Here is a 14,506-nt window from a genome sequence, read left to right as displayed (position 1 = left end):
CATAGCTCCTCGTTTCACCTAATCCCTCCCGTCTCAACTTCAGACATCACACTTACGGCCTCTATATTAACCTACTCCATCAAGCTACCCCTCGCGTACTTCTCGGCTCGGCTAGTTAGGTTTCTCCTCTTTCTCATCCTTCGTTGCCGTTCGTTGACTCCTGTTCGATCTTCGCTCCTCGCTCTTTGCTCGCGGTCACGGTCACGGTTCTGTTTCGCCATTTCATCTATCTCATAGCGTTCCGCCTTGTTGTTTCTGCTGCTGTTGCTACTGTTTATCAGAGGGCTTCTTACTATTGATGGTTCTAGTTACGGATATGTCGCCGCTCTACTTCCTTGCAATGTATAGACAGACCCCTTGTTTCACTCGTTTACCCGCTATAGTTTTTCAACGGCCGTACCCGATCTATTTATCTATTTTATTCAAGTAATCTACTAATGAAGGGAGAAAATAAAACCAACGTTATCATCACGACTTCTCATCGTTGCATTATTTATGTGGTGTAGTCATAGTTAAAACAAAAATATCGTAGTTAAAATAACTTGCTAATAATCATGAGGCCCATGGAAGTAAATGGGTTGGAAGCAGAACGGCCAAATCACCGTCCCAAGCAAGACAATAATCAACGACAGGCTTGAGCGTAGAATAGAAGCTGAAAAGGAGAAAGAGGAAGATGAAAAGAAGTGATAAGAAAGCGTTAACATCCTGAACCACCCGAACTTTTAATCGATCCTTTTGCCTTGCCCATTTCCGTTTTCCCATCCATAGAAAAAGCGAATCCGATGGTATCAAAGGTAGGTAAATGAAGTAAATCAACCAAAGTAAAGCAAAAATCAAATCAACCAGGTATTTGCCAAATAAGGAAGAACAAGAGAGAGAGAAATATTGAAATAAGTAGGAAAAAAATTATTTTCTTTCTTTTTTTTTCGAGTCATTTTTTTTTTCTTTCTTGTCTGTTTAATTTGATTGAGTAAAGGAAATTGACATGAAAACATGACTTGACCTGACTTGATATCAGGTACAGAACATATATAGCATGTAGAAGTTATGTTAGATGTATGTTAGATGTTTCGTAGGTATATTCATTGACGATACCTTGATCGTCCAACTTTCGAGATTCTCTTTCTGTTCCTCTTCCTTACGTGTTTTTTTGCTTCTGCTGCCCCCTTTTGTTCATGTGTTTTATATACTGACCGTGACGGCCGAGATTTAAATTTCCAGATCCTCGCATACGCTGCTCGAACTAGTTGAGCTGACGCTGCGTTCAAGCTTGGTGGCTGTTGACTTTGCATCGGAGCGGCCGGTGATTTGTTTTGATGGCTCCCGAGCAAGTTCGGTTGTCTTGGTACATATCCATGTGGAGGCGTACATGTTTACACTGGTAACGTTAGCAAAAACAAGACTAAGACGAAGTGTGAGGAGTAATGCGAAGGTAGAGACGTACCGATCGATACAAGTGCCGGGGAATCGAGCGCCGACTCTCTTTGTGGTGAAGCCGCACTTCTCAAAGACGGCGATGTACCATGGTTCGATACTGGCGGAGCGTAGTAGGATGCGGCCGCCTGTCTTGAGAGCGTGGTTGAAGGCCGTTGCTTGTGTCGCTGCGGCCTGGGAGGATGGGTCAAACCAGTCCATGGAGTCCATTACCTAGAAGATGTTAGAGGAGAAGGAAAATGAGAAAAGCAAGATATCTTGAACTTACGACTGCGATGGTTAGTGTGCCCGGGGTGATGCGGGAGATGACCTCTTGGATCTCATCTGTGTGAATGCGTAGGCCGTCAAAGGCGCCTGGGGCAGAAAGCTTAGTGTGAGCCTTCTTGGTAAGGTAAGTTGGCAGACTCTTCTTTGAGAACTGTCCAGACAAGCAGAGCAGGTAGAAGTAGTTATCGTCGCTGAGCAGGGTCTCTCTGACGACCGGGTCGAGAGTGTTGACGACGTATTCCCAGACAGCCTGTCCACCTAGACCCTTCTCCTTTGCGGCCTTGAGACCGCCTTCGAGCTTCTCACGCTCCATGTAGTCTGTTATGATCATGTTTCGCTGATTGGCAGGTACACCGGCGGCCTTCCATGCGAACCATTCGGTTCCAACAATGGCCCAGTTAAGTGGCTTGGAGAGGAGGACTTGTCTGATGCGTGGCCAGAGAGCACGCTGTTCCTCTATGGTTTTGGCAGCACACATCTTCTTGACTTCTCCGGTGAGGCCGAAGATGGAGAAGAGGTATCGGACTAGCTTCAGGGCGTGTCTGGACCCGCCGGTCTCATAGAGGCCGTGGCTGGAGGAGGTGAAGACGGAGGCATGGTCGAGCCAGAACTGGAATGCCTGGGAGGAGAGGTGTGGGGAGAGATGGGAGATGAGCAAGTCACGGAATCCAGCGTGTTTGCCCTCGCCGAAGATCTTCCAGAAGTCGTCGTGGGAGAGAGCGGTGAAGGAAGCGACCTTGAGCTCGAGAAGATGGTTCTGGTTGGGGTTGAGGTCAACGGCGTGGATACGGCGGGGGGTATTGGGTCCGCAGAGGTAGTCCAGGATGTTGTCTCCGGCGCTGGTGATGGCCAAGATGACGTCGTCGGAGGTGATGTTGAGCAGGCGGTGGTCGACACGGGGATCTTCCCAGGTGAAGGCATAGATGTACTCCTTGTTGAACTGGGTATGCTTGGTGAGGAGTTCGTTGTAGCAGATACGCCAGTGGTGGTGCTGGTAGAAGAAAGATGGCAAGGGCAAGTTGGACGACAGGTTAACAATAGCAGACTCGTATGCCTTGGATCGGACTTCTGGGATGGTGCGCTGGACTGCCTTGGAGAGCTCTGAGCGGTGGTGGGTTGGCGAGAGGTATGGGGACTCGGTCAGGGTGGCGTCCAGACGGGCGATGGCGTCGTTGTCGTTGAGAGTGAGGTCCTTCTGGCATCCGATGAAGATATAGTAAGGAATACCGCCGAGTAGGTAGTTGCGTTCACTGGCAGAGATGACGGTTCCAAAGCGGTACTCGAGGTAGTCCCTGCGAGCAGCCTCGAGGTTGACACGGTCGACGTCGAACCAAGCGCGCCAGAAGACACGGCCGAGCCAATTGACGTGGCGGTTTGAGACTCCGCCGGTGTAGTTCCTAGTAGCCAGGTCGACGATGTTCTGGACTGTTCATCGAAGAAAAGAAAAAAAGGCAGAGGTCAAAGGTCAGCTGTTCTGCCCATCAGATAATAAAAATAAAAATAAGCTTATCAGCAAGGTTCGGGCCGCACCGTAAAAGTCGCACACGCCGATGGTGCCGTCGTTTCTCAACAGGGAGGACAGAGAGTCAACAACCGAATAGTAGTCTGTTTTAACGTTGGTTAGCACGTAACTGAATAGAGAGACAGCAAGGGTTTTTACCTGGGATCATGGACAGGGAGTAGCTCATGGTGATGAGATCGGCCTTTGCTTCCTGGCCAGGAACACGGAACTCGCGCGCATCCTGGCAGAAGACAGAGACGTTCTTCCATCCGAGACGGGCAAAGCGCTGTCTGGCGACCTCGCAGAGCGACGGAGACAGGTCAACGAGGTAGACATGCTCGAAATACTGCTCGACGTCGACGAACGCTGCCATCGCCTCGATGTTGTACCTAGCTTATGTAAGCATAATAACACTTTTTTCGGCATTTCTGGACTCTTTTTTTTTGTACACACCCAGTACCGCCGCCAATCTACAGACGTTAGCGGGATAGAAAAGATGAATAGAGAGAAAGATAGAGAAAGAGAAGAAGAAGACGTACGTCAACCCAGACGGGTTTGTGGTCCTTGGAGGCCATCTTGAGTCTCAGCTGCGCCGCGAGGAGGCCGAGCATGTCCTCTCGGCCCCTGAGCAGACGGCGTCTAGTCGCATCGTACACGGAAGCCTGTTCACACAGCGTCAACACCAGTCTATCATAAGTCTCGTCGCCGTCAGGTGCGGGGGCGCCGTTGTCTCGCCGTCGGTGGTGATGACGATGATGTGGAAGTACCTGAGTCTGGTAGAAGTTCTCGAGCGCCTGCTGCTGGCCCGAGGGGGCGCCGGCGGAGGACGGGGTATGGAACGGCTTGATGAAGTTGGCGTAGATGAAGCGGCAGTAGACGAGGAAGCCAGCCGGCTCCTGCTGGACCTTGCCGTCCTTGCCAGCGGCCGAGGAAGAGGAGCCGGTCACGGCGAGGTAGAGGACGAGCACGGCGAGGAGGGAGGCGCCGAGGACGATGGGGGAGGTGAGCAGGCCGCCCATCGAGGCGATGGAGGTGGTGGCCATGGCAGGGAGAGAGAGGGAGAGGTGGTATATCTTGTTTTTTCTTTTGGACTATCTAGCAATTGACTGTAGGAAATACAGAGAGCAGAGAGTAACAAGCAGCCAGAGCAGAGAGTAAGGAGAGAGAGAGAGAGAGATTAAGGGGGGAGGGGGAGGGGAAGCTGTTGGTTATGTATATCCAGCAGCAGCGCAGTAGGAGAGAGAGAGAGAAAGCTAAGAACGACGAGAGCACGAGCAAGAGACGATAGAGGCAAAGAGAGTTGGAGAGAGCAAGAGAGAGCAGGCCTATCAAGCACACATGTGGCCCAGCAGCGCGAAAACAGCACGGAAGAGCAGGAGAAGGCCAGCAAGTCACTAAGCTAGGGTCGACTAGTCAGCGGCAGTTGGGTCTTAAGTAAGAGATGGAGATAGCTAAGACTCAGACGCGGCAGAGCCAGAGGCAGCAGACTTTCAGACTGATATCAACATTAACACTAAGAATAACACTCTCGGTGTCAGAGTCAGGGATGAATAACACTTTTGCTCGCTGGCGAAAGCTCCTTGTTTACCCGGCGGGGCTGCTGAGTCAGTGCTGAGTCAGACAGGGGAAGGGGCCCGCCATTGACCAGTCAGAGCGCGTCTTTCTGCCCATGGAGCGTCCACTGGCGGAGAAGAGGGCGGGCGGGTTCCTTGCTTAGTCATGCAGCGCACCTTCGCCCTCCACCCAAAAGCCAAAAGGCGGTAAGTGGACAAGTCGCAGCTCGCGCCCTTGACAGGTGGACTTGCAGACGTGGACGGGGAAAAGGGAGCCTGACACTGGCCTCAGACCTCAGACTGCGGGCTGTCACAGCTTGGGGCATCTCCTCGGCTTCCACCTTGCTCTCACAGGCATCCCTTTGTCTCCTCTCTCCTTTTACTCTCTTTCTCTCCGCTTTCACTCTCATCATTTACTCTTTTTAATGCACTCTTTAATGCACTCTTTAATGCACTCTTACTCGTCGTGCTTTTGTCCCAACAAGTCGCGCAACCCCGCTCAACGGTTCTAATTACAGAAGTGGTCAAAGCGCGGCCTGGGCGCCCGCGGGAAGTTCTCGGTGGAAAGATAGTCCGCTCCGAGGAGTTGGATGATGACTAAGCAGCGGGCACTCAGACGGGAGCCCGACAGGAAGAGCATTCCAGCAGGTACTTCTTCGTATACGAGCAGAGGCCGATACTTAGATGTTGGGTGACGAGGATATTCAAGCATATAAAGGGAGGAGATACGGAGTAGTACTGGATGATATACCTACCATAGACTCACTCAGATAGAGATACTATACTTACCTCCTACCTCCTACGTGATACAATGGCATCATCCCACGAGATCCTCCCCTGCACCCCAGCAGACACGCTTGAGATGGCCCGTCTCGAACGCGCAGCTTACGGCCCCGAACCACTCACGCTTCTCATGTTCGGCGAGCCTGCACCGTCCGCCATCAATGCGCGAGCAGATAAATTCGCCCAGATGATGGACCACCCTTTCTCGCGCTGGTGGAAAGTCATGGCAGATGATGGCAAGATAGCCGGCATTGCGCTATGGAATTTCAGAACAGACGAGAACTGGATTGAGCAGCTTGACGGACCCGAAAAGCCGAACGAGTACGTCGAGACGGGCGAGGAAGGGCTACCGGAGTCAGGGTATGCGGCTCGCAGGGCATTCTTCAATTGGCTTTATGGTGTCCGGAAGAGGAGGATGGGCGGGAAACCACATGTTTGTACGCTTCGAAGACCCCCTGCTCGAAAGAGGCCCAGGAGGTCCTTGGGTTAAAAATATGACGTTTTTTGTGCTAATAACTGGTTAACTAGTGCTGAATCTGCTTGCGGTGCATCCGGATTGTCAGCGGCGAGGCATCGGCGGGGCGCTCGTGAAGCATGGCCTTGAAGAGGCGAGGAAGTTGGGCATGCCGACCTGGTTGGAGGCCTCGCCGGAAGGGTTCCCGCTTTACAAGGCACATGGATTTGAGATCGTGGAGCCCGTAGCCTGGACGCTGGCGGAGTATGGAGGAAAGGAAGAGGATGGCAAGGTCGAGTCGTGGGGGATGATCAAGGAAGCTGCTTGATCTTATCTTATCGTCATTTCACTATCATCACGTGGTGATAAGATTGTACATACAACGGCATGGAACATGGACATATAGGCGAGTTGTGTTGATATAGGAAGAAGAAGAAGAAGCAAGTCTACTTCGCAAACTCCGCACCGTACTCGTCTACAATCCACTGGCAAAAGGCTTCCCACTCTTGTCGCCACAGCTTCATCCTCTCTGCCTTGACGCCACCACCCTCATACCCTTTATCGATACCCCCCACCCACTGCTCGTCATCCTCATCTTCAAAAGCAGCATACCGCACACTATTCTCTGCCAGCGAGCCCAGTCCCGCCAGCCCCAGGTTCTCCCAGGCCTGCACCGCCTGCCAGAAATCATGAGACATACCTGACGTCCCCTGTCCCAACAGCGCAGGGTCATCGTTGCTCAGCGATGCAGATACCCCGCGCGCCAACAGGGCTGGCAAGGGATGTGCTAGGACAGTGGCAGTCAACCGCAGCACTTCGTTGGAGATAGGACAGCTCTCAACCATGATGCGGCGCTGCTTGACAATGTCGATTAGGTGCGGGTGTTTGAAGAGCGAGAACGCATGACCGATTCGTCGGGTGTTGAGCAGGATCGCGTCGTAGAGGTTGCGGTCAGTGCTGTCACCGTCTCCCAGGCATTCACCGGCATGGAAGAAAAAGGGTATGTTTAAGTTCTGAGATACGCACTGTTGCCGGAACCACAGGATTTGAGGCATTAAGGCCGCGAGCGTTTGGCCCAGGTCTTCTTGGCCGACCAGGTCGAAGCCAGCTACCAGATGAGGGTGTGCCTTTTTCGCTTCTAGACAGTCCTTCATGCCTGGATCCCGTTTGTTAGCTAGAGCTTCACATCCTACCATTCTCCACATCCATCGACTTACTGGTAACTATAGAATCGGCATCTAAAAATCGTAGAGCAGTCCATATGAGTCGGCCACCCCAGAAGTTCTTGCCTTCCTCCGTCTTTTTAAACGCTTCAATCTCCTCCCCCATCACGGCAACACGGTAATTGAACCCTGTATCCGGCACATCCTGCCCCTCCCTGGCAAACGGTGAGCCAAATACATCACGTATCTCTACCCAGCGCACCCCGTCCGCCGCCAGATTCTGTAGCATCTTCCGAAGAAATAGCCGGTAGACAGGCTCATACCCCAATAGCGAGCCCAGCGTGGGAAACGCAGCGGCCATCTTCCGCCATACCTCGTCCACACCCAGATGGTGCTCGATAGACGATCGTTCGCTTATTACACTTCGGTCGTAAAGCCAGTTCACGAATCCCTGCCGGCCAGTTGACGGGAATGCATCAGCTGCTTCGGCGGCAGGTACGTACGTATCTGGCTGGTATTCAGACGACCAGATAGATACATGGCTCGAACCTGGCTTGGGAGTGATATATTTGAACAGTACGACTGCCCTGGCCCTCGCAGCCTCTGTATCCAACGCCTCAGAGGCACATACATGCATCCCCTCGACGGCAAGGATCTGTTCAAACAGCCAGTCTACCTCTACCATGGCGCCCAAGTGACAATGCAACAACGCCCCCTTGGGCATCCGCTTGGCTATTCTCCACAGATGCGTGGATTCAAGCTTCCGCTTGGCTAGCCCGAACATCATGCCTGGGTACAGTTCGATGCCTTCTTCATTATCTGGATTGGACGGATCATGTTTCCAGATCGAAGCGTGCTCTGCCTCTCGGATATGGGAGACGATGGCACATGCTTGGCTGGCGACGGGTGACAGAGCATTGCGAAAGGCAGTATCTGTATGGATATATTGTTTTTATCAGTCTTTGCTGCTTTGCTTCATGGGTATATTCATGCCCTGTGGCGCGTGAGCGGGGAGATTACGGGCCAGGGGAGCAATAGTTATCTAGTTACCGCTGCGGAGGGAGAGTTCCTTGGATATCAGGGCGTCTCGGGCGGCGAAGTGAGATGCCAGCGCGTCGGCTTCAGGTCCTTTGTCTTCCATGGTGATAGTCAATACGTATATGATGCGGTGTCAGTGTTGTTCGGCCTCCTCCGGACGTGAGGCTGCAACTTGTAGTTGTGACTACCACCTCGTATCCGCGCGGATGTCTGTGGGTCGTTGTGGAAATAGCCGCGACGCGGATCATCTTAGCTTCCAAATTTTATATAAGTTAAAGGGAGCGAAACACAACAAGTTTGATCTTTGAAAGATGCGAGTGGAAGAACGACACATACTACGGCCCAAGACGATGTCCGGCATAGGCTCCTCTGCCGGCAGTAGGATTAAGGCAGGGTCGTCATCACTTATGCCATCTTCTTCAAAGCCAGAATTTCCTTTCAAACAGATATTGGAAGACCTCTTTCGGGATGGAAGCTACTCAGACATGGAAATAGTCTGCAATGGCTTCACTTTCAAGGCCCACCGCGCAGTTGTATGCACGCAGTCTGACTTTTTCAGCGCGGCTTTCAAGAGTGACTTCAAGGTTAGTCGATTGCCAACGATATCCCTAGCTCCCAGGATCAAGATCGGCGCTGAAGTGATAACAAGGAAGCCAAGTCGAGAACAGTCGAGCTGCCTGACGATGACTTCGAGACTATCGAACGGGTTTTGTCATTTTTATACCTACAAGAGTACGATGAAAACGGTCACTTAATGGCCTTGGACTCCAAAGCAATTGTGCCGTCTTCCTCGACCGATGGCTCAAATGCAAAGAAGGACGAAAAGCGGACTAAAACGACTGATGCTGGCTTAAATAACGTCCGGGTTTACGTAGCCGCCGACAAATTCAGGATCCCTCTCCTGCAAAGCCTCGCAGCAGAGAAGTTCACCCGCTGGGCCAACAGCAATTGGGATTCCACGGAGTTTCTGAGAGACATTGAAGAAATAATGACAATCACACCTCCCCATGATCACACCCTGCGAGACATCCTTGCAGACGTTATATCGAAGAATCTGCAGTTGTTTGCTGCTAATAAGGACTTCCTTGCTCTAATAGAGAACTTTGGCGGTCTTGGATCAGCAATTTTGTTCAAGCTTGTGGACTCGGGCCTCGTGAAAGCGCCTGAACCTCAGAAGATCTTTTCTTCACCGTCAACATCCTTTGGCAAGACGAACGTGAGGGCCTGTAAAGGGTGTATCAGTCCGCTCACGGGCTTCAATATAGAGTACCACAACGGGAAACTTCGTTGTGGTACATGCGGGACGCGGAATTGATGTGAGGACAATCCATTCGTCTAGCGAGCGGCTTATCGTGATAGGATCTGGGTCTGGAATATTTCTTCCAAAGAGCTTTTTGTATTTTCTTGCCAAGATGTATGACATAGTTACACCCTTGTTGGTGTCTAGGCACCTGCCAGCCGAAGAGCCTCAACTCTACAAATAGAACTGCTGGACCTGGTCATTATTGGTTGTCATCTAGGGCGACCGTCCAGACCATGATTAACCCCCGAGCCACGGACGATTACTATCGATTACAACCGCTCCAAGTCAAGAGGAAAATCTTCCAATACAAGAAACAACGATGCTAATGTTGTTGGCTGCTATATACCCGAAGAAGTCGGCCGGAGGTCTTGAGTGTACATAAGATGGCAAGCATGTCATTGATTCCGACCGTATGATCACGAGATGAAGGTTGATGAACCAGATATATTGGCCATTAATTTAGGCAAGCTCTATATATAGGAAAAGGGTTCACTCCTGCCACATATGCAATATTTACCAGTCTGGCTGAGTGCCATCATACTTGTCAGGACCGGCATGGTTCTCCCATCCAGGAACTAAGACATTGAGGAACTTTCCGTTGTCTGCCTTGTTGACAGTAGACACAATTTTCAACACGGCAGGGGAGCTTTGGCTTACGGTCAAATCAGCCTGTTCACCGCCCAAGTCGGTCTTCACCCACTGTTATACCTATTAGAGTGTGATGCACGAAAGGTTGTTCTGGGTTACTTACACCCGGGGAAATTGCAACGACAGTAAAACCTTCATCCTCGAGGGCTAGTGCGTATTGCACTGTGAGCATGTTAAGGGCTGCCTTGGAGATTTTATATGACGGAGCAGGCGCAGCCTTGAATTTTGCTGCCATCCCAATGGATCCCATGGTCGTGGACCTATACGGTCTTACTACTCTATTCAGAGATTGATGTCTTGCAGATATACTCACATGGTGAAGATTTTCTTCATGGTACCATTCCTCAAAAGTGGGAGGAATGCACTTGTAACAAGATGGACGCTGGTCACATTGGTATTGAATGTTGCGTTCAGATCGGTCCTGTACCTGTCCATCAGCTACAAACCAGAAGAATTGAATATTCCAAACAACTTACATGGCCTCAATACCATCAGGGATGAAATTCAATACGCCAGCATTGTTGATAAGAATGTCCAGCCCTTTCCCTCCAAGTGACTTCTCAACTTGGATCGCTGCAGCCTTTACTTTCTCAGGGGATGTGACGTCTATAGAGACGAACTCAATGCGGCCAGCGGACTTCTCAATCAATTCCTTTAAAGCAGGAGTCTCCGTACGTGCGGCCGCGAAGATGATAGACACCTCGGTGACAGGCTTAGCAACCAAATCTTTGACTAGAGTAAGGCCAATGCCGCGCGAGGTGCCGGTAATAAGGTAGGAAGCCATGGTGTAATGTAAGACAAGCCTGCTAGCGGGGGAAGTAACTTGAGAAACGTCGGGTAGATGATTTTTGAAGGGTATTCACTTGTGTTTCTTATTGATTTCCTTGTGAACACCAAGGGGATTCCCTGGCTTTATATATCCGTGGCCATTTTGAAGGTGAAGCAAGATCTAGATGTTACTTCTTCGGGGATATCAAAGGATCCTTCGACCTGCTTTGAAATCAACAACCCTGGCGAGGTTCATGCAATGGATATCGCTCTGTTTTTGGACCAGTTTGTAATATAGAGTCACAGAATTCATAGTGATCCTCGTCGTTGACACGGCAGAAGATGCAGGCTCGTCTCATTTGGTGATACTTGGAGTAGAAGTTTGTATCCACTTCCGCCGCGAAATATGCCCAGAAGTAACCAATTGTGCAGGATGCGGCTAAAATAAGAGTACCCTGCTGCAGTATAAGCATTGCAGGGCAGTCATTCTCTCTGCTCAATGGACACTTTGGTCACCATTTGGATACGACTTGTTATACGAAACACTTTTCGCTATGCATTGATGTCTGGCACCCGAATGGCCACATCAGTGACCACCGCTCCATAACTCGTATTTATGCTGAAAAGACATTACCGCATGATTCCCGAAGAGGATTCCGCTGCATCTAGACGAAGGACTCGTCGGGAGTATACTACAGTGTTCGTAGTTAACTAGGCTCCCTTCTGTGTACTCCGTATGGTCAAACAAGATGTTGTATCCGCTTCCCTGTTTGTTGCTAGTAAGCTCCGGGGCAAAGTGTATAACAGCCTCTAGTATAAGTGGCAAGAGTACGGTCAACTGCTATGCCGATGTACCCAGCCTAACTAAACATAAAGAAATAGACTAGAAAGGTACTGCGAGCTATGAGAGTTCACTTTACGTACCGTGAGCCAGAGCAGAGAGCCTAGAGCTTGTAGCATCACTGGCAGCAACTGCTCGCCACGAATCCACCTCCCACGGCCATGTCCCCAGCTAGAGCGAGCTGGCCATGGATGCTGGACGAGATTTACTGGTATTCGCATATCTCCAAATAGATGTTCAATTGGCCCTTCCTTGATCAATCATAAGACATATGATATCATATATATTGATCCTGTTTCTACATCGTGGCGAATATGGGCAAGAGTTAGTATATAAGAAGGATATAGATACGATCTCTCAATGTCCCTCTACCAGGAATTACACCAGGAATTCATCAATTCAACAAAGAAGCAGAAACAAGCAAACAAAGTACAACCATCATGTCTGGAATCGGAGACAACTGGACCACTTCCCAGCGCCGCTCTCAGCGCACCACTCGCAGCGCTGCCCAGGGAGGTCAAGACTTCACCGAAGAAATCAACGAGGACATCTTGTCCACCGATCCCAACTCCCAAGCTCAGAGATGGGAGTCCAAGAAGTACACCCAGCGTACTCACTTCGACGATCAGACCGAGGCTGGTGGCATGGGCTCCGCCGGCTCCCGTAACTTGCAGGGTGGCCAAGGTATGAAAGGCGTCGAGGACACCTCTCGTTCTGGAGGAGAAACGAGTGGCATGCAGGAGGAGGGAACTACTGGAGCCTACCCGGGGGCCTCTTCCCAGCGTCAACAGACCTCCAGAGCCACTGATGATCCCGGTGAGGGCATGGCTGGAATGAGCGGCAAGAGTCATGGATATGATGACCAAAGCTACATGACGCAGGACTATGGAAGACAGGGATTTGGAAGCCATACTGGGCGTGCAGAGCCCCCCGAGAACCAAGAGACCGGTAAGTTTATCCTGTTGACATCGCTTGTGACAGCCATTGCTGATGGTGTATCTTTAGGTGGTGTGCTCGGCACTCTTGGAGAGAAAGTGAAGGGAGCTATGGGCGATGTTAGCAAGAAGGCTTCAAAGTTCAACGAGTAATTAGTTGCCATCAGATTAACAAGGTTGCTTTGGAATGGTGTTGGTATCCAAAACAGCCAAAATGGACACACCCAATTGTGATTGGAATGTAGGTATAATGAGAAACACCAAAGTAGTTTAGGGTAATCATGACAACTGTTGAATGAAATGCAACAAGGTTGCTTGATTGTCTTTCGGGCGAGGTCTTTTAAACATATGATATTGCGCTGTTCTGTAAAGCCTTGTAATAAGCACGTTCTAGGGTAATATATATTGGTACACAGATCACTCATGAGACCACTCAGGCTTCTTCTTCTCAGCGAAAGCAGTCATACCTATTCGTCTCAAGTCAGCATCTAGTTCAATATTGTAAACAAGTAATAGACCTACCAATCTTCTGGTCCTTGCTTCCAAAGAGACCGTGGAACAGTCTTCTCTCGAACTCGACACCTTCCTTCAGCGAAAGCTCCTGGCTCTTGTTAACGACCTCCTTGGCAGCAACAACAGCAACACGGCTGTAGCTAGCGATTTTGCTAGCAGTCTCAAGGGTAGCCTCCATAAGCTCGTCCTTGCCACCCTCAACAACCTTGGCGGCTACTCCCCACTGCCCAGCTTCCTTTCCGCTGAAGGTATTTCCAGTGAGGATAAGCTCCATGGCCTTGCTCTTACCGACGAGCTTGGTCAGACGCTGAGAGCCACCGGCTCCGGGGATAGTGCCGAGCTTGATCTCTGGCTGTCCGAAGGTGGCCTTGTCGGTGCAGTAGATCATATCACACATCATTGCGAGCTCGCAGCCACCTCCGAGAGCATATCCGGATACCGCAGCAATGACGGGAGTTCGGATTGTGTTGGCAAGATGCGACCAAGGAGCAATGAAGTTGTCGTTGTAGGCGGCAGCGAAGGTGAGAGGGGCCATTTCCTTGATATCGGCACCAGCTAGTAATAAGTTAGAAGGAGATACTCCTACGTAAGCCATTGCCCATCCGTAATGCGTACCTGCAAATGCCTTCTCGCTGCCGGTGATGATTATAGCGCCAATGGTCTTATCTTCGTCATACTTGGTGAGAGCCTCGTTGAGCTCCTTGAAGAGAGGGCTACACAAGGCATTGAGAGCCTTTGGCCGGTTAAGAGTGACTAGAAACAGTCAGTAATATCCTCACAAGCTCTGCGGTAAGGATTGTCAGCCGTACTTAATCCGACGCCGGGCTTAGGAGTAGATGTGAGGATGTACTCGTAGGCTGGGGATCCAGTCGAGTAGAAGCGGGAGATGTATGACTGCAATGGCCGGGCAGTCTGCGAGGCCACGAGTCTTGAGCAGCGTCTGGCAAACATGGTGTGAGATTGTATATCTTGCCAATTGATACTTAGAGATAGAAAAACACCTCTGTCGACGTCCGTCGGCCTGTAGGTCCGAAATCAACGATGATGATGATGATGTTTTGTCCCTGCCCGCGCCAAAACTAGCGCCGAGGCAGAAGGAAAAGCCGCGGCAAGCCGCCCCGAAATTTGATCACATGACCACACGTGACATGATTGGTCGGCTTATATAATTAATTCCCTATTAGGACTGGCGCATGCGTCAGCCTCGGTATCACGTTGGGCCGTGCACTGTGGCTGGTGTATGCCAAGAAATTTTGCTCCAAAAAGTTATTCAGGATTTAATATTAATTCCATCAAACACCGTCG

The 14,506-nt window shown here is 50.6% G+C and overlaps 8 protein-coding genes across 8 annotated transcripts; 3 read left to right on the top strand and 5 right to left on the bottom strand.

Annotated features, from left to right (window-relative positions):
• Positions 1 to 1,209: 1,209 nt before the first annotated feature.
• On the bottom strand, positions 1,210 to 3,575 carry ARB_06526 (uncharacterized protein; the record flags this gene model as incomplete). Its single annotated transcript, XM_003015355.1, has 4 exons — positions 1,210 to 1,647; positions 1,703 to 3,126; positions 3,232 to 3,306; positions 3,362 to 3,575. The coding sequence occupies 4 exons, from the start codon at positions 3,573 to 3,575 to the stop codon at positions 1,210 to 1,212; spliced, it is 2,151 nt and encodes a 716-aa protein (XP_003015401.1).
• A 106-nt stretch (positions 3,576 to 3,681) lies between these two features.
• ARB_06525 (uncharacterized protein) lies at positions 3,682 to 4,245 on the bottom strand (the record flags this gene model as incomplete). The annotated part of the gene is made up of 1 exon (XM_003015354.1): positions 3,682 to 4,245. The coding sequence occupies one exon, from the start codon at positions 4,243 to 4,245 to the stop codon at positions 3,682 to 3,684; it is 564 nt and encodes a 187-aa protein (XP_003015400.1).
• Positions 4,246 to 5,566: 1,321 nt separating this feature from the next.
• Positions 5,567 to 6,320, top strand: ARB_06524 (uncharacterized protein; the record flags this gene model as incomplete). Its single annotated transcript, XM_003015353.1, has 2 exons — positions 5,567 to 5,975; positions 6,067 to 6,320. 2 exons carry the CDS (start codon positions 5,567 to 5,569, stop codon positions 6,318 to 6,320), a joined length of 663 nt encoding a protein of 220 aa, XP_003015399.1.
• A 118-nt stretch (positions 6,321 to 6,438) lies between these two features.
• Positions 6,439 to 8,296, bottom strand: ARB_06523 (adenosine deaminase family protein; the record flags this gene model as incomplete). The annotated part of the gene is made up of 3 exons (XM_003015352.1): positions 6,439 to 7,166; positions 7,210 to 8,088; positions 8,206 to 8,296. The coding sequence occupies 3 exons, from the start codon at positions 8,294 to 8,296 to the stop codon at positions 6,439 to 6,441; spliced, it is 1,698 nt and encodes a 565-aa protein (XP_003015398.1).
• A 208-nt stretch (positions 8,297 to 8,504) lies between these two features.
• Positions 8,505 to 9,677, top strand: ARB_06522 (BTB/POZ domain protein; the record flags this gene model as incomplete). The annotated part of the gene is made up of 3 exons (XM_003015351.1): positions 8,505 to 8,777; positions 8,843 to 9,409; positions 9,459 to 9,677. The coding sequence occupies 3 exons, from the start codon at positions 8,505 to 8,507 to the stop codon at positions 9,675 to 9,677; spliced, it is 1,059 nt and encodes a 352-aa protein (XP_003015397.1).
• A 332-nt stretch (positions 9,678 to 10,009) lies between these two features.
• ARB_06521 (short chain oxidoreductase (CsgA), putative) lies at positions 10,010 to 10,928 on the bottom strand (the record flags this gene model as incomplete). The annotated part of the gene is made up of 4 exons (XM_003015350.1): positions 10,010 to 10,195; positions 10,248 to 10,404; positions 10,458 to 10,565; positions 10,621 to 10,928. The coding sequence occupies 4 exons, from the start codon at positions 10,926 to 10,928 to the stop codon at positions 10,010 to 10,012; spliced, it is 759 nt and encodes a 252-aa protein (XP_003015396.1).
• Positions 10,929 to 11,940: 1,012 nt separating this feature from the next.
• ARB_06520 (uncharacterized protein) lies at positions 11,941 to 12,841 on the top strand (the record flags this gene model as incomplete). Its single annotated transcript, XM_003015349.1, has 2 exons — positions 11,941 to 11,964; positions 12,101 to 12,841. The coding sequence occupies 2 exons, from the start codon at positions 11,941 to 11,943 to the stop codon at positions 12,839 to 12,841; spliced, it is 765 nt and encodes a 254-aa protein (XP_003015395.1).
• Positions 12,842 to 13,105: 264 nt separating this feature from the next.
• ARB_06519 (enoyl-CoA hydratase/isomerase family protein) lies at positions 13,106 to 14,152 on the bottom strand (the record flags this gene model as incomplete). Its single annotated transcript, XM_003015348.1, has 3 exons — positions 13,106 to 13,155; positions 13,211 to 13,954; positions 14,011 to 14,152. 3 exons carry the CDS (start codon positions 14,150 to 14,152, stop codon positions 13,106 to 13,108), a joined length of 936 nt encoding a protein of 311 aa, XP_003015394.1.
• Positions 14,153 to 14,506: the final 354 nt, after the last annotated feature.

Source organism: Trichophyton benhamiae (assembly GCF_000151125.1).
Source record: "Trichophyton benhamiae CBS 112371 chromosome Unknown contig01535.1, whole genome shotgun sequence".
Classification (NCBI taxonomy): domain Eukaryota; kingdom Fungi; phylum Ascomycota; class Eurotiomycetes; order Onygenales; family Arthrodermataceae; genus Trichophyton; species Trichophyton benhamiae.
Note: the sequence above shows the minus strand (reverse complement) of the source record. Positions and strands in the feature narration are given on the sequence as shown.